Genomic DNA, 21,891 nt, shown 5'->3' on the forward strand with positions numbered 1-21,891 from the left:
AGGGTATTCCACGTGCAATCATCTTAACATCTGAAGAACTGATGAATTCACAACTATTCATAAATTGGTAACCAATGACCTTCAAAATATCAGCTAAAACAAAACATATCTGGGACTAAGTTACATCAAAAAAAATCTGAAAATGTTGTTAAAACATGTTTCAAATCTAGCTGAAAATTAACAAGAAAGCAGTACAGAAGAATTATGAAACTCTGCCGGGAAATTCCGTGAAATATAGCAGGAAATTACTTTAAAAAAATCAAACACACAAAAAAAAAAAAAAAAAAAAAAAAATCGAAAAAAAAAAGAAAAAAAAAAAAAGTGAAAAGCCCTTGAAAAACAGTGGGGTATTTTATAATGTAGTTTCATGGAAATGAGAACACCGTGAATGTCAAAGTTCACTTATTGAGTGAACCAGTCCTGCTATGTTTACTGTTTGTAGTGAATGCCATTTCGCCATTTAAATGAAACTGTAAATAACACACCTGTAGGTAGGAACTTCGATTCTCATTTCTCCAACCTCAGACACTTGCTAAACGACCTTACAATACTCTGACCTCCAACTGATTTGTTACCGGATTAGATAAGTAAAGGCGACACACAATCGCAAAAAGAGACCGCAAGCTAAAGAAAGTAATATTTATATTTCCCACAGCCACAAAGGCATCACCGCCCGCTGTTTGTGACGTCACGTATTTACATGGCAATCAGGAAGCGTTGGGCAGAAAAAATGATTTCCCGTCGGTGATAATTTGTGTGACATTGAAGGCGGATAAAAAAACGATGTAATGATTCAGACCTTCTTAAAAGAAAAATGGAAATACATGTCGTATGTGGTCTCCTTTTCGTCGCCCTGACAACGGCAGCTAGCGGAGACGGTAAGTGTTTCTGGCTAAATGAACGAAGCTGAAAGTGGCGTTAGCCTGTTTGCTAACTAGTATCGCTGGATGTTATAGAACAGCTGAACAGTCTTCCGAGCCTGTTCTTTTTCTATTTACAAGTCGTAATCACGAGGAATTGAATTGCAGTTTTAATTGCCGACGGTTGCACACGTATATACGTACATTTTTACATTCATAAACGTTTGTTTTATAGATGGTAAGCTGACGTTTTTGTCGGAGCTGTCGTCCAAACCAGCTCAGAGGCTGTCAAAGTACAGTTGGTACGGAAATGTGAGGTTACAGAGGTTTCACATACCCGAGGAGACAGCTATAGCCCGCTGGCTGTTTACTGCAACCAGGAGCAACAGTCTCCAGTGTGGACAACACAATGTTACCATGTAAGATGTTTTATTACTCGTTCATCAGGACGGCTTCAAGAGCTGTGAAACACACACAATCCCAATGCTGTCCAGGAAACCACGGTTAAATTTGCATCATTAGGAACATCAAATTATTATTATTTTTTTAAGGGTAATTCTCTGAAAATATTCACATGGTTTGTTTTTTTTGAATCAATTCATTTAATCTTTGCTTGTAATCATTTTATTATTGTTTTCCAATTTATAGGCATGGTTTTAGGAAATAGGAAGATACCTTTATAAGAGAAATAGAAATACTCTAAGATACCCAATGTTGCCCAGAACTTTAAAAAAAAAAGATTAGAAATATAGAGAAGTTTCCTCAAAAATGGCAATTAAAATGTCCAAATAAATTGCAGAAAATTGCTCTAAAAATCTAAAACAAGTTTTAAAAATTAATATTTTGCATTTAAAGCATAATTTTGTGTATACAAGAGAAATTAAACTATTTTTGAACCACTATTTTTTTCTGGGAACCCATTTAAACGTGTGTATGCTGTGTATCACATATCACAGGATTTTTAATTAGTTTGAATCATATTGGTAGTTTAAATTGGGAGTTGATTTCCATATCTCCCGCTGTATTCGCCGATCTATAGAATTCTTAGTAAACAAAGGAAATCGTTTAGTTATTTATGGTTTAATTTACAAGTCTCCCCGCTGACTCTTTTCTTTAACACATCTCTTTCTCTCCATCTGCCCTCCCCCACCTTCATTGTAGTCATATTCGACAGGGTGCCCCTCCAGTGATAAACCCAATAGGCTCAGCATTTCCAAACGAAACACTATGGACCCCCTCTCTGTCTCTGACCCTTCCGGTGACCTCACACAGCACTACCACGTTCAACCTCTCTGACCCTAAACCTGGTGATTGGTTTGTTGCTGCCCACTTGCCTGAAGACGATGGGCGCATACAGCAGAAGGTGTGACACATTCATGTACCATTTTCTTTTTTCTGTTGTAATTGAACTAAATCTGACTCTCCAGAAAATGTTTGGATGTAACGCATATGCATTCTCATGCACGGGCTTCTGGTAGCTACTTTGCTGTTATGTTTACAAGCCTCTTTAAAAGGGAAAAAAGAACTTGTGACATGCCAAGCCACATTACTCCTATTGTTTATCTCTCGCCTCGACCAGTTCTACCTGAACAGGTGGTAAGGTGACCTTAAATTAATCTGCCAGCATTCTTCTTATCATCGCTTTTGATTATTTTATCATTCCAAAACAAAGTTATTGATTGTTAAGTTATTTGATAAGTAACTTGACAAACAGTCCCTAATGGAAAATGAGTATATTAAATCCAAGTAGTCCACTTGAGTACTATTATAAGGCTTTTGTACTCTAAGTAGGTTAATCACATACTTCATTTCACTTTCAGTAGTTTTTCCAAAGAAATATTGTACTTAATACTTCACTTCACTGTTCAGATAAAAATATAGTTTAGCAGTGTGAGATTTTTGATTTTCTTTTGAAATAATGGTAGTTCTGTGTGAAAGACGCTATATGAAGTATGTCAAAAATGATGCACTTGTATTATCTGATGAATCACTGTAAACAATAATCCACACTTATTATTAAAATTACTCAACGTGAAAATACACTCAGATGCAATTATGGATGATATGCAATGTTAATACTGCACAATGGGTACTTTTTATAATATGATTGCCTTTTGCTGTCATACTTCTCCACTTGAACTTGATATGATCAATTCAGGGTGTTTACTTGTGATTAACTGTTTCAATAAAACAGCATGTCCACAAGATCAGGAATGAATCTATCAGAGGGACGGCACATGTTCGATGTTTTGGAGAGAAGGTCAGAGAAGCCAGACTGAGATGGTTCGGTCATGTACAGAGAAGAGATAGTGAATATATTGGTAGACGGATGCTGGAATTGGAGCTGCCAGGCAAGAGGTCTCGAGGAAGACCAAAGAGAAGATTTATGGACGTAGTGAGAGAGGATATGAAAGTAGCTGGTGTGAGAGAGGAGGATACAGAGAATAGGGTTAGATGGAGAAAGTTGACTCGCTGTGGCGACCCCTAACGGGAAAAGCCGAAAGAAGAAGAAGAAGAAGAAGAAGAAGTCCACATTTACTTAAGTAAAGAATCATGAGTACTGGTTAGAAACAGTAATTTTAAGCAGGCATTGTTTGGGATGTATAAAAAGAGTCAATACAGTTAGCTGAGGAAAACACTTTCGCACCTTAGCTTTTTATGCATTGTGATTAATATCAAGAGATGCAATCATGCTTTAACCTTAGTGTGATTAAGTTTTTTCTTTTCTCTGTTAGGGGTTCCCATCCTGCTCCTACTTCTTCCAGCCTCAGCTGTCAATCAGGCGGGCGGTGGACACGCCTATATTACTGCAGGGCACGCCCCTCCAACAGACCACTGCCCTTGGCAGTCCTGCACGCCTTAAGTAAGCTGTGCATGTGTGGGTATTGTGGGGTCTCACATTCCATTACCAAAAACAATATTTTATTTTGAAAATATTTCTACCCACTATGGAGGGTTATGAAAGGCATTGGTGTACAGCACCCAGAAGAAAAGGATGAATTAAACAAAGGAATTTAGGTATTTCAATATTCATTTTAGGCAATTTATGGCTGATTGAAGTGATTCACTGGTGTGTTTTTAAGATGACTATTTACCAGTTTATTCTTTGAAGTTTCTCTTCAACAGTCAAATTGATCAGCATACTATAGCAGTATACTAATTCATTGATTTTATGAAACATATTTATCAGTGTCTGAAAAATTGGTGGTGTTGAATAATGTATTGCATTTTTCAATACACAAAAGTGCATAATTTTGTTCTGTGAGTCTCTTTTGTCCTTCATGTCAATACTCAACGAATGCCTTTGTGTGTGCGTGTGTTCAGGTTGTACGTTCCAGAGTTTGCCTCATCTTTGTCCATCTCTGTGGCCGATTGTTCTTCAGAGGAGGGCGCAGAAAGTGGGAGCTGTTCGCTTGTCCTCAGCCTGGGCTCCAGCTCTCCACTAGAGGGCCCTGTTACAGTGAACTGCTCAGGGATCAGCTGTTCTGCGGTTCTATTGAATCCCCCCTGGCACACCTGGTTAAGAGTTGTTGTGCAAAGCAGCCAGGTCAACCGAACTGCAACCTTCAGTATCTCCTCAAACTACACAGGTGACCAGAAATTACAGACCATATGGACACATGTGAAAAGGTGAAAACTCGGATGTGATATCTCTGTCCTAATTAAGCTTTCTCTTTCTTTCCAAATTTATGTGTCTGCTTCAGTGGGATGTAAGCCACAAAGCCTGGGCCTTGCAGATGATAATGAAAAGCTCCCCGGCAACAGCAGTCTTAGCAACTCCACCTCTTCAGCCAATAGCTCGGTGGTTTCGGAGGCAGCGGCATTCAGCAACAAATCGACCTCCTTGTTAACACCTTTGCCTGCATCCGCCTGTGTTTGGAGCATCCCCGTGCTCTACGAGGAGGCGGATGTTCTGTCTTTCCGGTTCAACCCGGTCAACGGACCCAATGTCAGCGTTGCCAACACACACCCCACACTGCTCACGTACCCGCTGAATACTCAAGCAACCGGAGGCACGCTCAACTTGCAGCTCACGCTCAACACTGTGAGTGACGTCAAATTTAATGTACAGCTTCGTCCGCCCGGAGCCTTGTAAATAAATACTTGAGCGTATGTATGTGTTTCGTTTATGTAGACTAATATAACGCTGGGGAGCAGTAGCAGGGTGGTGGCCTGTCTCTCTCCTGGGACCCCAGTCTTTGAACTCAACAGCTCTCAGCCGTGCCGCACAGGTAGATTTGGACATATAAAATATGGATACATTTTGCTAAAACCACAGTGGGCATCTGCAAATAAGACCAACAGATGGAGGTTTATTTAATAAAATGTTTCTTCCTTTATACTTATCTAAGTGTGAATGAAAGAATGACTGGTTGTATATCTATAATTGGCTCTGTGGTAATCGGGTTACAATTCTTGTTAATGTCAGCCTCTCGCCTGATGTCAGCTAGAATTGCCCCACCACCATCAACCCCCTTTCGACCAAGTGCACAGGACAAGACGTATAGACTGTGAATGAACGATTATAAGAATGACACAAACAAAAGTCAAGGCTTGCAGATAAGATATAACGTATAGATCCACATGTTAGTATTGTCTTGGTGCTACTGACACCTAGTGGTTAAGTTGGAAATTGTATCTCCTACAGTGGGAAACCACCACAGAAGACTCAGTGTGTGTGTGTGTGTGTGTTTTCAGCTTTGTTTGGCGGGTACAGCATTAATGTGACTGCCAGTGCTCCCAAAGCTGTGCTCAGGCTTCCTTTCCCAGTGTCAACAATGTGGTACCTCAGTCTGCAGCTCACATGCAACAGGTAAAATAGATCTATTCACAAACCTTGTCCCTGTGTGTTTGTGAAATGCACTTGCAGCAAAGATTTACGGTGTATTTTATAATCCACGTTCAGATATTTGGCATTTGCATCACGTGCATAAACAACACATTAGGAATTATTCAGAACTAAATCCACAGTTTCCAACTTGTCTTGGTTTCGACTTTCTTTGGCCCTGCTCTTAAGTTGGAATCTTTGTGTTGATACACCTTCATTTTTTGAATGAATGAAATTTCATTTATTAATTTGATGTGTTTAAAAAAAAAAAAGTCCATGTCATTGGCATATAATTTTCTCCTCTGTATATTTAACTGTTCATGTTGAATTCTTGCCATTTCCGCATCACTTAGCTCAAAACATGTAGAGAGAGATGATGCAACGTGGCATCAGGAGCCATCAGCCATATTTTGTATCATCAAGATGACTGCGTCTGTGGGAAGCGCTGAACTCGTTCAGTGACATTCACAGCAGAAGCAACAGCAGCAGCTCAGTGTGAAATAAACAACACCTTTGACATCTATTCAAGCTTTGCAACCCAGTCTTTGATAATGTCATCTACATTTTGACAAATTTCCAATAAGGTTTTCAACTCGTTCTGTCAGCAGCAGTGACTGTAGGAATTTGTCGGTGGTCTCCGTGATCCCAGAGGTTTTCATCAGTGCCTGTGTGGAGGACTGTGGGACGTACGGCGAATGTAGACTGCTGCGATCCTACGGCTACCTATACGCCGCCTGTGTCTGCAAAGCTGGTATGAAACATCATATCTGTAATGTACTTCTTTGTTGTTGTATGATTTTCACTTCTGCTTACCTCAGCTCTGCACCAAAGAATACAACCCATCTTCAGTTAAGACCGCGGGATGTGGGAAAAATGTGAAGGTGACGGTTTTTCTGAAACGGATTATTTGATATCGATGCATGTCAATGTATTTTTACGTGTCACATCCAAACAGATGTTGCACAAATAAACTTGGTCTGTTTCCAGCGAATTGGGGAGTAATTTCATTCTATCTGCATTTAAAATACCTTGAAAAGGTTTGAAAGAAAGTGTGTGTTTTGTAACAGCCTAATCATTTCTGGCTAATTTCACGATGGTTACTAGCCACTTCTTAGATTTCCTTTTTTCCATGATTTTGAAAAACAGTCAAATTAAATTGGAAAAAATTATCAGCATATCAGCTAACACACAAACACAGGATTTTTGCCACACAACGATCATATGTGGGTCAACTGTCAAATGACTGTTTTACGTATATTGATATATTACTCAGACCTTACCATGATTAAAATATAATCTTTATCCACGTGTGTGTGTGTGTGTGTGTGTGTGTGTGTGTGTCTCTGATTAGGCTGGAGTGGTTGGGGCTGCACCGATGATTCAACTGCTCAGTCATTCCGGCGGCAGCTAACAGCAACCCTGCTGCTTACTCTCAGTAACCTTTTCTTCCTGCCTGCGATTGTTGTGGCCGTCAAACGCCACTACATCACCGAAGCCTCCGTCTACCTCTTCACAATGTTCTTCTCAACGGTAACGCAAATATGAAATACATGCGAAATGCAGGCAATAAAAGTCACTTTTTTTTTTTTTAACTCTTTCGTGCTTGTGTTTGCAGTTCTACCATGCCTGTGACCAACCAGGAACAGCTGTTATGTGCATAATGGACTACGATGCCCTCCAGTTCTGTGACTTCCTGGGCTCGAGCTGCTCCATCTGGGTCACCATCCTGTGCATGGCTCGCCTCGCAGACACGTGGAAATATGTAAGACACTGAGCACCTCCTCTTTCGCTAATGGTTCGCTTGGTATTTTTACGGCAAATGTAAGCTTTGTTTCTCTTTGCTGTGTGTTTGTGTGCAGACTCTGTATATGTTCGGCACTCTGCTCATCGCCATGTCAATGAAACTGGACCGCAAAGGTCTGTGGAACCTGCTGGGCCCCATCCTCTGTGCCATTCTGTTAATGGTTGCTGTGTGGGTAAGAAGTAAAGCCATATGTTTTCTGCATCCCACCTAACACACAGCAAAGGAAACTTACGTTTGAGAATCCGGCTGGATGATATGAATTAAAAAATAATAATTTTATTTAGTTCCTGTCACAAACATTGAACACACGAATGCATACCGGCACTTGATTTAATTGTATTCCCTATTACTGAACATTTATTTAAGGCATGTCTTATTTTATGAAAATCTACAGCTCATTTTCCCATGATTTGCCAGTAATTTTTTTTGTAGGAAGCCTTGCAGATTTTTAAATGTAACTGATTAGCTGACTCATGTTAACCTGACAAACAAACCCAATGAATATGCTTGAAAAACAAAAAGGTAATTTAAGCCAATAAAACAAACAAATATTTAATCAGCAAAGAGAAAAACTAAAATTCTGGATTTTGAGAATTAATTTGTGCTGCTTTTTTTTTTTTTCTTTCAGGTTTACCGGGGGGTGCGGCGGAGACACTGTTACCCACCTTCCTGGAAAAGATGGGTCCTGTTCCTGCTCCCGGGGGCCCTCTGCGCTCTCGTCGGCGTATGTTTGTACATTTTCGCCGAGACGGAGGACAACTACTACTACACGCACTCGCTGTGGCACGTCCTGGTGGCTACCTGCGTGGTGTTCCTCCTCCCGCCCAGAGAGAAGGGCAAGGAGGCCCTGGGCTGGAGCAAAGGCTGGCGGATGGCATGGACGTGGAGCTGGACACCTCGGGTTTGTGGGTACACACTCTGCCAGAGCAGCAGCGATGAGCTCTATACTGTCACATAGTGACGCACAAAATGCTGTAAAAGCGGTAAAGCGGCCAAGCCTCACCACCCGTAGTCAAGCGGAGAGGGACTAGTCGACCGTACCGCGCACGAGGCCTGACGCTCTGAATCAAACCCACCGTTCTAATCACTGAAATTCTGATTAGTACTGAAAAGTAAAAAGGAAAATACAACCTTTTTGTTTTGCACAATATTGTTGATCCATTGCTCCCCGGCAGGTTCTTAAAGGATTAAGATCCCAGACAATTTCTAGTTTTGTAATGTGGAGCTTAAATTCCCCAGGCGAAAGAAATAGTGCCTTGCAATCAGGCCTAAAACATCCCAAATCCTCACGTTTCCAGAAGGGGGGTATAATCTCCAGATGAACAACAATGCGCACAACAAAGGTGCTATTTTGCAGCTGAGAGCCTCGAGGGAGCAATGCCTACATTCCCAATGATAACCTGTTACTTTCAATGCAACACAGTCCAACATTCAAAAGATAAATTGCATCAGGTCTATGTGGGTGTGTGTGTGTGTGTGTGTGTGTGTGTGTGTGTTTGTCGGTGTGTGTCTGTGGTTTTATACATACACTGAAAATTGAGAGAATTGAGAGCTTGTGATTTTTTTGGGTCGTTGGATGTAAAAATTTAAGTATCTATACATTAAGAAACCCTTCTTTATATATATATATACATATATATATATATGTATTGCAGCTGTTCGCTGCAATATATAAATTCAGTCAAACATTGTCAACTAGATACAAAATAAAAATAGATTAAATATATACTGAGGACTAATGTGATCTCATATTTAATCTTCCACATCTCATGTTCATAAATATGAAACTAAGATAAAAAAAATAAGACTAATAATAATCTTAATTTTGGTTTTTATTTCCTGGAACTTTTCTCTGCCATGCTTCCTTATTTATTTATCAAGTTCCTTTGGAATTAAGGTTTCATTTCTTGCTGATTTACTCCTAATTTATTGCAAACTTTCAGATAATTTATTCTTGATTTTTAAAAAGGGGGTTTAATTGCCAGTTCACTCGTGGATTTTTTTCAGTTGTTTTGGTGATGTGGAAAATAAGGAAGGAGAAAAACAAATCACGACTTTCAGAGTAACAAAATAAATCCAATTAAATTTGCAATGAATAACAAGAACAAGTAATATTTGGTACAGTCACACATTGATATTTCTCACCCAGTGTGTCTACAAGAGTTCAACCTTTTCCAGAGGTTTGAATAGAAAATTTGACATAAAATCATGAGATACATCAACTTCTGCTTACTGTTTTTATCCCTATAAGGCTTCGGCCATTAAACTATCTGGATTGAGAAAGAAAAGAAACGTATAAAATCGATAGCTGACACAAAAATGACTAAATAAATAAACATCGCAGTCACAACCTAAGCCTGCTGAAAGCTCCAGGGCTGTCCTCTGCAGCAACGAAAACCTTCAGGTAGCAGACCATCTGATCTTTTGATCTCATGGACTAGTTTGTACATATTGTATATGTACACATTTTACTTGCATATTAAAGGAATGTTCCAAATATTTATAAAGAATAGCACTTTGTGGAAAATCTTTACTCTTTCTATTCAGTCCTATATATAAAAAAAACAACATATTTGGTAGACGTAAGCTGCTGCTCATACTTGTAACCTGCAATGAAAGCATCCAGGAACGAAGAGTCAAAACATCTCATGTAAACACTTCAGAAATCATTTCAGATCATCTTTAAACACAACCTTTTGCTCTTCTTGTACTTTTAGTTTTTCAAAAGAAGTTACTCCATGGTATACTTCCATTTGTACTTGGACAATGAACTAAAAGTGTGCCAAAACAATTATCTAAAAGTGTCCTTTTTTTGGCCATGAATTTTGTACTTATTGATGTACCATTTGCTACACTTTCATTTCCTGACACCTTTTATACCGCATTTAATGCATTTGAGATGCACTTTGATTGTGCTTCAGTTATTATCCTGCCAGTGCTGTGCTTTTTAAAATTGTACTTACTTCTTATTTCAATAGTGTTTTACAGTGGTATAGAAATCTTACCAGTTATAAATATTCATAAAATATAACCAGATAAACCAGACACAAAAGGATTTTTAAAACATTTTATCTTGAGTTTTTTTTTTTTCAAGAGTAGATAAAATTAAAATATGTATTAGGACTTGCAGTAGATTTTTTAATAAGTGCTTTTTTAAAAAGTGCAGCATTTGTTACCGCAAGATGTGCTTAACAGTACTGGATAGCTGGAGTTTGTAATCTAAGTTTGTGTTGAGTAGCACTAATGATATATCAGTAGTATATTAAACTCAAAATTATTCCTGGAAACAAGCATGGAATGTAAGGACACTTTTAGTACTTAAATTTAATGTATATCTAATGGATCAACAGAGCATACTTTCAGTACCTGAATCACGTTCACATGGAAAGTATACTAACCGACTTATAATTAATGCATTTTTGTTTTTTATACCCATGATATTTCTGTATGAAATATTCTCAGCTGCAGGTCAACTGTGATTGAGCAGCTTTTTAAAAAGTCCCACGTGCACGTAAACGGGTCTGTAATTTAAAAAGTCTGCAGACTGGAGGGAAAGGGTGTCTTGTATCAAATGCTGTAAATGAGAGAAAGTTGTTTCCGTGTACAGATTTATACACAGCCGATATATTGAATATGACTCATCCCTGTGTTCCGACTGTAAAACATAACCGGGAACTCTCTAGCACTTTTTCCGGCTCCACTTAGTGAAGTTCATCCAGGATGTGACCCAGCCGGCACTCGATGAATGTACTGTACGTCCCTACCGCTGTCTGGTGCCTCCTCCTTTCTTTACCTCTCAGTGTCTTTTTTTTTTTAATATTGTCTTTTTGCCTTTTTCCTTTTAAATCTTGCTGACTCAGAATGATCCGTCTGTCAGTCGTTTCGATTTCTCTTGCACTTTTTTTATTTTTAAGACTTTGCACTTTTTCCTGCAGCCTTCTGTTTGTTGTCCGTTCCACATGGAAGATCCTCTCGTTATTTTGTCAAAATCTATTGCTATGAAAAAGCATTTTACGATAACAACAATACAACGCATTCACTGTTCAACGAGGAAATATATTGTTTGATTGAAAGATGATTCTACTTCTCTGATAAAAGTCTGTGGAAAAAAAAAATCTATCAATAATAAATTTGCTGTATAAAGTGCTGTGCTTTTTCTTTTTTTAACTGCTCTTCGGACAGTTTTTTGCTGAGACACAGTGGATAAGAGAATGTAGCGGGGCGGATTAACGTAATCCTCAGAAATATAGTAAGTGCTTGTACTGAGTGTTGAAATGTGTGTGTGTGTGTGTGTGTGTGAGAGAGAGAGAGAGCTTACCTCCATTAGGAAATTTGATGGGCTCTCAGGTCTTAGAAAGCTGTGTCAGAGGGCTTGTGTTCTGGTGTGACTAACACGACTGACCCTCCCAACGCTCCCGTGCTTAAGAGAATTTGAGCTACATTTCAGTCCCAAGTCATTGAAATATCAAATCTGTTATCTCTTTTACACGGAGGTCTCATCCATTCCAGCGCCAAGAGGTTTAGCTGCAAGACTATTTTTAATTCATCTGTCAAATCCCTTTTCTATGAAATGGCTTTTCCTTATCGCTTCTCATTTATCAGTTCTTTCGATGCATTTTACCTTTTTCAGATTTTTTTTTCTAAACTTTAAAATAAAGCTGCGAAACAAATCAACTGAGTGAGTTGAAAAGTGATGAGCCAGCAACTTTTTCTTGCAATGACAGGGATGCTACAGAAAGCTGGAAATGAACTAACAGCTACCCTTTTAATATTCCTCAGGCTCAAACAATCCACTTTTCAGATGTAAATTTAGTTAAGATGAATTTTGAGGGTAATTTACTTTGTCAAATATTAAGATTTGGTGTTTAGTGTTTAAATGTAACTGCAGAATCTGAGGCCCATCCTTTGATATTTAAGTGTCTTGGTTTGTATTGCATTTCAGGGCTACAATGGAGGCATCAAGATAATTATAAAGACCTTTTAAGGAACAGCTAAAGTCAATGTTTTAATTTTCCTTCTCTGTTTTATATACTTTCCAACTTACCGTTTTGTTAGTAGTGTATAAAAAGTGGGGAACCATTGATTTACAGAGGCCATGACCACTTGCATCCAGTAGAGGAAGCTGTTTCAGCGAAAAAAAAGTTTGCTGCTCCCACAGGGGAGGCCAGCTAAACTTTCCAATAAATGACGAGGAAAGATTTTAAATTATGAGTTTGTTCAACTGAACTAGACTATTTTCAGTTTTCTGTTCTTGATAACTTTTTCTTGCACTGTCCATTTACCGTGGGACGATCAAAGGAATATTCTATGCTACATGAGGTACATGGAGTATTTCTAATATACCAGTAAGTATATGGAGTAATAGCAGGAAATAAAATGGTTTCTGCTTGTAACTTGATTATTTAAAATGCATTGAACTCAAATTAACTCTTCAATATCTGGATGGAACTAGATGGGTATTTTGATTTCCATCAAGTCAATACCAAAATTCTGTTGAAAAAAGCTGTGCTGTGCTTTTTTTTTTTTTTTTTAAAGGAGCCAAAAGTACAAACAGACTTGAAGCAAATTAACGTGTAAACAAAAGATGTGGGAGAAAGCAAGGAAACTAGATAAATCAGATAAAAAGGGGTGCTGAAAGTTTCAAAGAGACAAGCCCGATGACAGATAGAAACCATCGGCATTCGCGGATCACCACAGCATGCACAGCTCCGAGCACCATACAACACCGAATGCTGAACGTCGATCTTTTATTGGGGATGAAAACATGCTCAAGCAAAACGACCGCAGTCACAGGCTCCGGCGTGGAATGAACAAAACAATCGAGCTGTACAACAATCACACACACACACACACACACATGCTGAGGCAGAGTGGCTGCTGAGTACATTCTGTACATCTTTAATGCTCCGCGTTGTCTTAACCCGGTTAATTGTTAACAAAAGAGAAGGGAAGACTTTGTGTCAGGAGTCACTATCCGGGACAAGATGAGCTAAAAGACACAGGGTGATGAGCGGGAGCTGTTACACTTGTACTACGATCCTTTTTTTCTTCCTGTTTTCATGCGTTGGGAATAAGATGCGGTGCTGCCGAGGTGCACGTGAACACCTGGGAGGAAGCTGCAAGTTTAAGTTCTAGTTATGTAGATAATGAAAGGGAAGGTCTGTTTTTTTTTTCTCCAAACGCTGTTTCTAACTTGGGGTAGAACTTCATGGAGGATCACTATGGTGACCAATGGAGACACAGGTGATTGAGCCTGGTATGTTTTGGCCTGGCATCAGGTATGAGAGCCGGCTGCTGAGTTGGTACCTGCTTGCCCAGACCCCTTGGGACGCCCGTCTTCTTGGGTGGTGGCCTGAGCGGGGGAGGGGCTAGAGTGGCGCTGGCGCCTCATGAAGGGGAACACACTTGGAGGAAATGGAGAAAAGGAAGAAAATATTAGAAGTCGGGATATTAGAGGACGCCGAACAAATTATGTCATTATGAAACCCGGTTTTCACCTTTTCTTGGTCTCCTGGGGGACAACAGCTCTGCTCAGCATATTCTTGTATAAATCGGATTTAAGATATCTTGGGTAGGAGTCCTAGACACACAGGAAACACCATGTAAGGTCTTCTCGAATATGAACGTTCAAAGATAACTTGTTTCGTTCAAAGCCTTTTCATCCTGTCTTCACGTCTAAATGTTTGGATATTTTCATGTCATTGTATCTTTTGGAACATGTTCTAGCCGCTGCCACACTCCTCTTTTGCGTCTTCACCGTAATTCTCGAACACGAAATCCTTTTACATGTTTCCAATATGGCCTATCCCTTCTGTCTCCTTCATGTGGTTACCATATTGGATTATCAAAACCTTGACCATCCATTGTTATGTTTTATGGATTTTCACAGTATCCACAAGGGTGCCTCAAGGTTCAGTGCCCATTCCTATTCTATTCCCAGTACACGCCATCTCTCTCGGAGCAATCATCCGCTCTAGTGGCTTTTCATACCGTTGCTATGCTGACAATAACCTGCTCTTCCCATCATTATAACCAGATTACTTCCATTGCGCTGTGTAGCTGATGTGCTGAGTCCAATGTCAGAAAAGACTATAAAGAAAGCGCGGCATGTTGAATAGGCTCTCGTAATTGTCTAGCAGTAGCCATTTTAACAGATTTTCAGTGGGTTCCCTTGCAGCTTGTGCAAATCTTGCACCAGAATATAGCGCTTTCAGCTCCTGTCGTTTCACTGCCGGCATCGAACTCACAACCCTGAAGCTCTGTCGCAAAAGAGCAATGACAGACGCACCAACAAAACCAGGATCTCTGGTCATTGTCTACAGTCCCATGTCGCTCTCTCTCTCTGCCACCTGGCACTTCCAATCAAGGAGAGTCAACAACAATCTGTAACATGGAGCAATATAAGAGAAGCTATTCTGGGATTCACCCTGTTTGCTTGCTTTGGAGAATAACCTCTTTATTTACTGTTTTAAAAGGTATTGTGTTTGGATATTGTCTATGTGTTCATTTGTAGCAAACACAACCTGTCATCTCAAGCAGGTCTAGATAATATCAACTCAGGACAGGAATCCCCGAGGACATGGATTTTGTAAACGTAACATGGATAAAGTTGCAGTCGTGAACTGAAGGAACCGTAGGAAATATTTACTGGTACTGCACAATAGCGATATGTCTGACAGGGTTTTGTGACATCACTGCTGTTGTGACCAAACATGATGTGTTACTCTGATGTGTTGTTCTTTTGTCTTGCATTCTAGATTGTTTGTTACGTTTGGAGTTCTGGTTGAGGTACAAGAAATCAATTTGTAGGTTAGCTGTTTGGTCTGGCAATAAAAAGTTAACCTAATATGACAGAAATGTCATGTTTCATTCCATGTTCCAATATAAAAGCAATCACTTTACATCTAAATTTCAAAATGTTTGGCCCTTTTTACATTTTGGATGGTTAAATGTGGCGACAGCCAATTAGTGGTTCTGCCTTTTCTGGATGATTTTGTGTTTTTTGACTGCTCATTGATTTCTTCATGGCAGTTCCGGTGATTCTTTCAAAATAAATACAAAAAACGGAAGTAAGGAAATTGACAGCCCAGACCTTCTTCATGAGGAAGTAGATGTGCATCTGCGCATCATCCATGACAAAGCGATGCGGGTGTTTGATCCCTTCCAAAGTTTTATCCATGGTTTTACTGTCGATATTCACCCAGCGTGCAGCTCCAGGGGCCAGGAAGTTTCTGAATCGCACACAGAACAGCGGTGTGACCTGAAAGCAAACTGGAGGGTGTGACTCTTTTTGCCTGAGCGCGTGTGGATGCACTCACTTGTACATTTCCTCTACTTTCTCTATGATTCTTGAACTTTCTCCGTGTCTGATGTCCTCACAGGCCTGCCAGAAACACAAGTTCTCAGCTGGTGAGACACAGGGAAGGGTAAAGCGACAAAAAAACATTTTAATGTACAGATGACTCCACCGCCTAAATCAAATGGCATGTAATATTGTAAGGAATATAAACTGCTGAACATATATATCTAGGTTTTTTTTTCTCACCACTAAACTCTTTCTCGAGGTAGGTCATGAACTCCTGCCTTCCCATGGAGTCGTTCAGAAGCTCCATGAAGCTGAAGCTCCAACGCTCCACTCGCAGACGCGTGGGAGTAGGCACCCTAAACACACAGAGAACACAGATTTAATGAAAGATTCGCATCCAAAATGTCCATCGGCATTTCAAGAATTCCGCTTGTTTTGATTGTCCAGATTTCACTATTAGACTTGTGAAAGGGATCTTTCTCTTACATTTCTGCATTCATCGTCCAGTGGGCGGTGTCATCTGAAATCCAGGGGTTACTGGGGAGACAGCCTTGCATAATGGGATCGTGGTTCTGGTACTGCTCGCTGTATTTCACAAAACTGCCCGTCCACACATAAATCAAGAGGCACACAAACAAGCACAGACCCCCAACACACACACACATGCACACACAGTATTATTGTATTAGCGCTGCAGATCATAAGAGTTAATGGCCACTAATTCCAACTTGCCTCAGGAAGCATCCATTAGAGGCTCTTACAGTGAGGACACTAAGCCTTATGTGTATGTGCTAAAGGAGTAGAGTTCACAAGGCATCCCATCCATTAGACCAAGTGTGTATCTGTACAAGTGTGTCTAAGTAACTGTGTATGTCAAAACGACACACACACCCTTCCAGGCAGATTGATGACTTCACACGATTTCTTCCAAGGGCCCGTCTACAGGTATCAATCTAAGAACCAGAGCACACAGGCAAATTATTGTTATACTTAATGTACATAAAATAAAAGACATATAAATAATATATGATGCTTACCTCTCTTTTGTAGTAGTCACTGTTCTAGTTCTGTTACGGGAAACACAATTGCATTTTGTCAGGTCAAGCGTTAGACACATTATAAATTAATAAAGTGACACAGAGTCCAACTATGACTTTTGAATTTTGTAGATGAGATGCATGCTGGCAATTTAACAATAGGCCGGCCATACATAACATAGCAAATAGTCTATATGAGAAATTTTGTCAGGACTGCAGCTACTTTTGCATCGTCCTTCGACAAATATTTATTGAACAAGAAGCAGGCATCCACTCTGATGATGTCAGGCCCTCAAATTTTGGTCTGCCGATGCCATTTTAATGTAATTGCCTGTAACTTAGCGTAGCTGACTTGGACACTTACTTTGAAACAACCCCAGCAGCAAGAGACAAGGAAAGCAAGAATAAAGAGATGGATAGCAGATGCATTACATTTTTTACAGCGACATATCGACGTAAGAGTACGGAAATGTTAGGTCACTTACCAGTGTAACCCGTAAATTGAAGTTATCGGGTCTTTCTAGACCCATGTCCAACACATTGTGCACTCCAGGCTGAGGGAAATAGCAAACATTGTAAGAGTAATAACTTTGTTTGTCATAGAGTTGTCGTGTTTGTTTGTCTCTCATGAAGAGATGCGTGAGAGCAAGCACTTATCCCTCCTTGAGTTTTCCACTTCAATGGCTCCGACTTTTATTCCCAGGTTTCTCTTTCATTTTGCCCATGCCCTCGTTCCTAATTCATAAGGCCAAGACAAGATGGAGTCCCTCCTCCAAACTCGTGTCCCCGGCTTCACCCTCCCATCTCCCCTGACCTCGTACCTTTCCTTATTCCCTTACTCTGCAATGCCTTCCTCTCTTTCAATCCCTAAATCTAAATTAAACTAAACGAAATTTTGAGTAAATAACAGATGAGATGTTTTGGTTATTTATAAATCCTAGATTCCGATGGATCTTATTTCTCTTTTCTCTTTTTCTGTGTTTTTCCAGTTGTCAGCAGAGGCTTTTACCAGACGGGCTGAATATTTCATGCACTAGGCAGTAGGGACTGTGACGGTACATCTGTGGGACCTCTGACTCTTTTATACACTGTAATACTCTTGGTAGTATAGTACAGTAAAGTAAAGTATAATATGCAACCAAAAACATAGCAGGAAAAAGCATATCATAGTGTTGTATAACATAGCGTAATAAGGCAAGGCAAGGCAAAGTATAGTATAGTATAGTATAGTATAGTATAGTATAGTATGCTACACCATAAGGTATCATTATCTAGCATTGCTAAGCATGGGATTATCTAGCTCAACATACTATAGTTGAGAGTGTAGTATCCAATAAATCGAGGTGGCATGGTTGATAGATTATGTTACAGTATAGCATAGCATTGTGGAGCATTACATAGGATAATGTGGCATTGTTAATGTCCTATCTTTAGTATTGTAAATATATGTATAATTTTATTTTATGGGGTAGGGAGGGCTGAGAGTAGACGTACCGGGGGTCTGTTGATGAGCCAGTAAGCCTGTTCCTGACATTCTAGAACAATGCGGTCGGCCTTCCGCCTCTGTTTGGACGCTCTGAACATAAATTACATTGTGAGTTTGTGTTTCTGCGAACATGTGGGTCAGTGTGACTGCATGTGTAGCTCCATGTACCTGAGCTGCTCTCTGGCTTGCATCACCACAAAGTCCCAGGTGTGGTTGATCCTTTTGTGCAGCAGACTGTAACGTTCCTAGGGGAAAAAAAGGAAAGGAAAGAGGAGGAGAAAAACAAAATAACAAAATATATAAAGGACAAAAAAAGATAATGATTTACAGTACATAAGATGGCCTGCTACATCACAGTAAAACAACAATTTAATTCAAGCAGATAAACATGCGCATAGAATTCCTTTACCTTTTCGTATTCCATCAACTCTCCTTGTTTTCTTATGTTCTTTTTGGCCAAAAAGATTGCTGATAGAATAAAACAGACCAAACACAAACATAGAAATTACACATTGCCAAATAAATCTCTGTCTCACTCTGGGTTGTTTTAGTTGAGCCTTTGTCACAATCTGATGAGAGGACATTCTACTTTACCGGGACATTTGATTTAGGTCATCCTTACCATAGTCCAGCTCCGAAGCGGGCCATCGGGTACTGGTCCAGAAGTAAGGAGTCTGAAAAAAGGGTTTTACTTTGTTTAGACTGAACGGTGAAGCAAGCAATGAGATTTAATGAAAAAAATGTAGGATAAAGACATGGGGAAAGTGATTTTTTTTTTTTTTAAGCTGAGCTTCCATCAGCAGATGTGAGAAGGTCAAGGGTAATACCTGGAAGCGGTACGGCGACTCATCGGGCCGTAGCACGAGGGATCTTGGCTCTTTGAGAGGGTAAACATAGCCGTATCTCACCAACATGCCTCCAAGGTGCAGAGCCTCTGTTACACAAGGCCGAGACAGAAAAGCACGACTGGACTGTCACTGGTGCGTGTGATGAAAAAACTTCTAACAAAATAACAGCCTAAATTTAGACTGGCAATGTGGGACAGTAATGTTGCCATATGCAGTAGAGGTTTACTCAGTGATGGTATCCATCCTTATATCTGTTGATGTGTGGGGAAATAAACACTAACAAATTAAGTTGATGCAGGATATGGATAGTCTTTTCTCTATTTCTTTACTGATGTAGCAATTCATTGTATAAAAATGGGGAAATAATTCCCTTCTAATTGTCATATAATCGGTTATTTATGGTCTTTAACTAATTTATTGTTGATTTTTGACGGTGATTTGCTCCATTAGCATTTTTCTTGTGATTTTCAAAAGTAATCCAAAGATGCAAACTGGATTATAACTAATCAATCTTGCATTGGAATTCTTACATTTGGTGCCAAAATAAATTCTAAAAGTTGCAAGATTTTTTTGTGCATGAAGCACTTTTTTCAAAACCATTTCTTGTCTCTTGGGTTTCTAATCAGTTATAAGCTCTTCCACTTAGCAGATTTGATTTCTAGGGAAGGAAATACTCTATGTTTCTAGCTCATTCTTAGATATTAGATATTAGCTTCTGTACCAGATAAAGGATTTTCTCTATTGTCATTTCATTTATCTAAAATGGTTGTTGATAGATAAATAGATATAGAGGTGAGTGTGTATGAGTGAGTAATTGTGAATGGGTGAATGCAATCTAGGCTAAAGAGCTTTAAAACCACAAGGTGATGAAAGTATATTATAAATGGAGACAATTTACCATTCAGACATCTCTCTCAAATTAAATTATATGAAAATGCAAACTAAATTACAATGATTAATCATAAAGATTGAAAGACTTCCTTTAAAGATGGACATCTATCAAAAGTTTAAAAAAAACCCATGCATTTTAATCAGCTATTTTTACTCCTATCCCTTCCTCATTCTATTCTCAGGACAAAAAAGGAGCCATCTGACAGTTTCTTTCCGGCGTCTAATTTAGCATTAATCTCCTGGGGTCCAAAATTTCCATCCCCAGATCAACCCCAGATCCCCAGGTGGGTTAATCTAACTTGGATCCTCTTGGGCTCACCCCATCCCTGTTTACTGGAAACAGCAAGTCCCACAATACACACACACACGGACGAGTTTGCACCTCCTCAACAACTATAGCCTGGCAACACGCACGCAACCACACACAACAAGCCGGAAAGACAGCGGAGCACATTTGTCTGCTTACCTTCCTCACACATGTTGTATTTCTGGATCAGCCATTCAATGATGTCATGACCTGGGAAGAAAAGGCAGAGAAGAAAACAAAAGTTCCTTCCGCCTGTGTCTGCGAATCAAATAGTATTCTCCAAAATTCCCAGCTGCATTATGCATGACCTCCAGGGCACTCTCTCACATGCACGCACCTGTCATAGCGTGAGGGATGACGGTGATGAGGAGCCTCTGGTTTCTCATCTTCACTCCCATGTCAGGGTCCTGCATGGCCACAATCACTTTCTCCATCTGTCAAACACACACACAAGCGTAGAACCCGAAAGTAGGCAGGCGCAGGACAAACAATCAAGCAAACACAAATGGCATCACATTTTAACAACTTGAATTCATCCCTTAAGTCCAAGCCCCCTCCCAACCTCCAACACTATCCAAGCGGTGTTACAACAGTGCCATCCATCTCAATACATGTAAAAAAGAAAAGGAAATAGTACAAACCTTTCGAAAGCATGCCATTTGTTCTCGGTGCCAGCCTCCTTTTGCCAGCGTGTTGATGGTCATCTTGCAGGGCTGCGTGGGTCAGCTCTGCACAGCTCTGCTCTGCTCAGCTCAGCTCGGCTCGGCTCGGCTCGACGGGACGCCGAACGAAGTGCAAAGACCGAAGGGTGGCGCGTCAGAATGCGCGTCACCCCCCCTCATTCTCTCCATCATTCGCTTCTGTGGCAGCCAGGCGCGTCCCCGTGTAGATCAGCACGGATTAGAGTGCGGCCAAGTCGTGTTGTATTATGTTATGAACACAGCAACAACAACAACAACAACAACAACAACAACAACAACACGCCATGTTGTGTCTTTACATGCACATAATAAAAAGGGAAGACAGCAACAAAGAATTTGCAGGAAATGATTGTGTCAAATGATGTCAAATCAGAAGTTAAAAGTTCAACCAATATACCAATATATATGTAAGTGTGTGTGTGCGCATGTATATATGTGTGTGTGTGTGTGTGTGTGTGTGTGTGTGTGTGTGTGTGTGTGTGTGTGTGTGTGTGAGAGAGAGAGAGAGAGAGAGAGAGAGAGAGAGAGAGAGAGAGAGAGAGAGATAACATCAATATATCTTTCTGGACTTGTTCCTTTCTTCCTGTTCATATACTGATAGACATACACATACATATACACATATACTTATATACACACATACACGTGTGTGTGTGTGTGTGTGTGTGTGTGTGCGTGTGTGTGTGCGTGTATACGTATAGATATATGTATATTCAGTGGAAACGTGTAACTAGAGCACGGTACTGTGCTAAATAATTGGAATAAAGAAATTAAGAATATACCATAATACAACTGCATTGTAGCTATCGAGAACGAAAGCACGA

The 21,891-nt window shown here is 39.9% G+C and overlaps 2 protein-coding genes across 3 annotated transcripts; one reads left to right on the forward strand and one right to left on the reverse strand.

The window, feature by feature from the left end:
* The first annotated feature begins 694 nt into the window (after nucleotides 1-694).
* Nucleotides 695-11,636, forward strand: pgap6 (post-glycosylphosphatidylinositol attachment to proteins 6). Of its 2 annotated transcripts, none has more exons than XM_086172665.1 (13): nucleotides 695-878; nucleotides 1,096-1,279; nucleotides 2,022-2,223; nucleotides 3,596-3,723; nucleotides 4,185-4,450; nucleotides 4,565-4,905; nucleotides 4,996-5,092; nucleotides 5,559-5,673; nucleotides 6,294-6,439; nucleotides 7,040-7,218; nucleotides 7,304-7,450; nucleotides 7,548-7,664; nucleotides 8,121-11,636. In XM_086172665.1, the coding sequence occupies exons 1-13, from the start codon at nucleotides 815-817 to the stop codon at nucleotides 8,448-8,450; spliced, it is 2,316 nt and encodes a 771-aa protein (XP_086028791.1). In that variant the 5' UTR covers nucleotides 695-814; the 3' UTR covers nucleotides 8,451-11,636. The 2 variants fall into 2 exon arrangements, with proteins under 2 accessions (XP_086028791.1, XP_086028792.1); XM_086172666.1 differs by having other exon boundaries at nucleotides 6,297-6,439.
* On the reverse strand, nucleotides 10,371-21,164 carry rgs11 (regulator of G protein signaling 11). The gene is made up of 17 exons (XM_086172667.1): nucleotides 21,008-21,164; nucleotides 20,704-20,800; nucleotides 20,526-20,576; nucleotides 19,148-19,254; nucleotides 18,943-18,994; nucleotides 18,730-18,788; nucleotides 18,489-18,565; nucleotides 18,329-18,410; nucleotides 17,320-17,388; nucleotides 16,835-16,858; nucleotides 16,689-16,750; nucleotides 16,284-16,397; nucleotides 16,038-16,153; nucleotides 15,811-15,898; nucleotides 15,585-15,723; nucleotides 13,990-14,072; nucleotides 10,371-13,896 (listed from the first exon to the last, which is right to left on the reverse strand). Exons 1-17 carry the CDS (start codon nucleotides 21,068-21,070, stop codon nucleotides 13,767-13,769), a joined length of 1,413 nt encoding a protein of 470 aa, XP_086028793.1. The 5' UTR covers nucleotides 21,071-21,164; the 3' UTR covers nucleotides 10,371-13,766.
* Between the last annotated feature and the right edge of the window lie 727 nt (nucleotides 21,165-21,891).

The sequence above is a fragment of the Fistularia commersonii genome, chromosome 25 (genome assembly GCF_037954325.1).
Source record: "Fistularia commersonii isolate RoL2024-O1a breed Wild chromosome 25, RoL_Fcom_v1.0, whole genome shotgun sequence".
Taxonomy (NCBI): Eukaryota; Metazoa; Chordata; class Actinopteri; order Syngnathiformes; family Fistulariidae; genus Fistularia; species Fistularia commersonii.

Bases quoted from the DNA above. Each gene is read 5' to 3' on its own strand.
- rgs11 (XM_086172667.1), bottom strand. From the start codon at position 21,070: ATGACCATCAACACGCTGGCAAAAGGAGGCTGGCACCGAGAACAAATG. The intron at 19,255-20,525 runs GTAAGCAGACAA...CTTGTGTAACAG, and splicing joins ATACAACATGTGTGAGGAAG to AGGCTCTGCACCTTGGAGGC. The intron at 14,073-15,584 runs GTCTGGGCTGTC...CTGTGTGTCTAG, and splicing joins TCTACTTCCTCATGAAGAAG to GACTCCTACCCAAGATATCT.
- pgap6 (XM_086172665.1), top strand. From the start codon at position 815: ATGGAAATACATGTCGTATGTGGTCTCCTTTTCGTCGCCCTGACAACG. The intron at 3,724-4,184 runs GTAAGCTGTGCA...GCGTGTGTTCAG, and splicing joins GGCAGTCCTGCACGCCTTAA to GTTGTACGTTCCAGAGTTTG. The intron at 4,451-4,564 runs GTGACCAGAAAT...TGTCTGCTTCAG, and splicing joins TATCTCCTCAAACTACACAG to TGGGATGTAAGCCACAAAGC.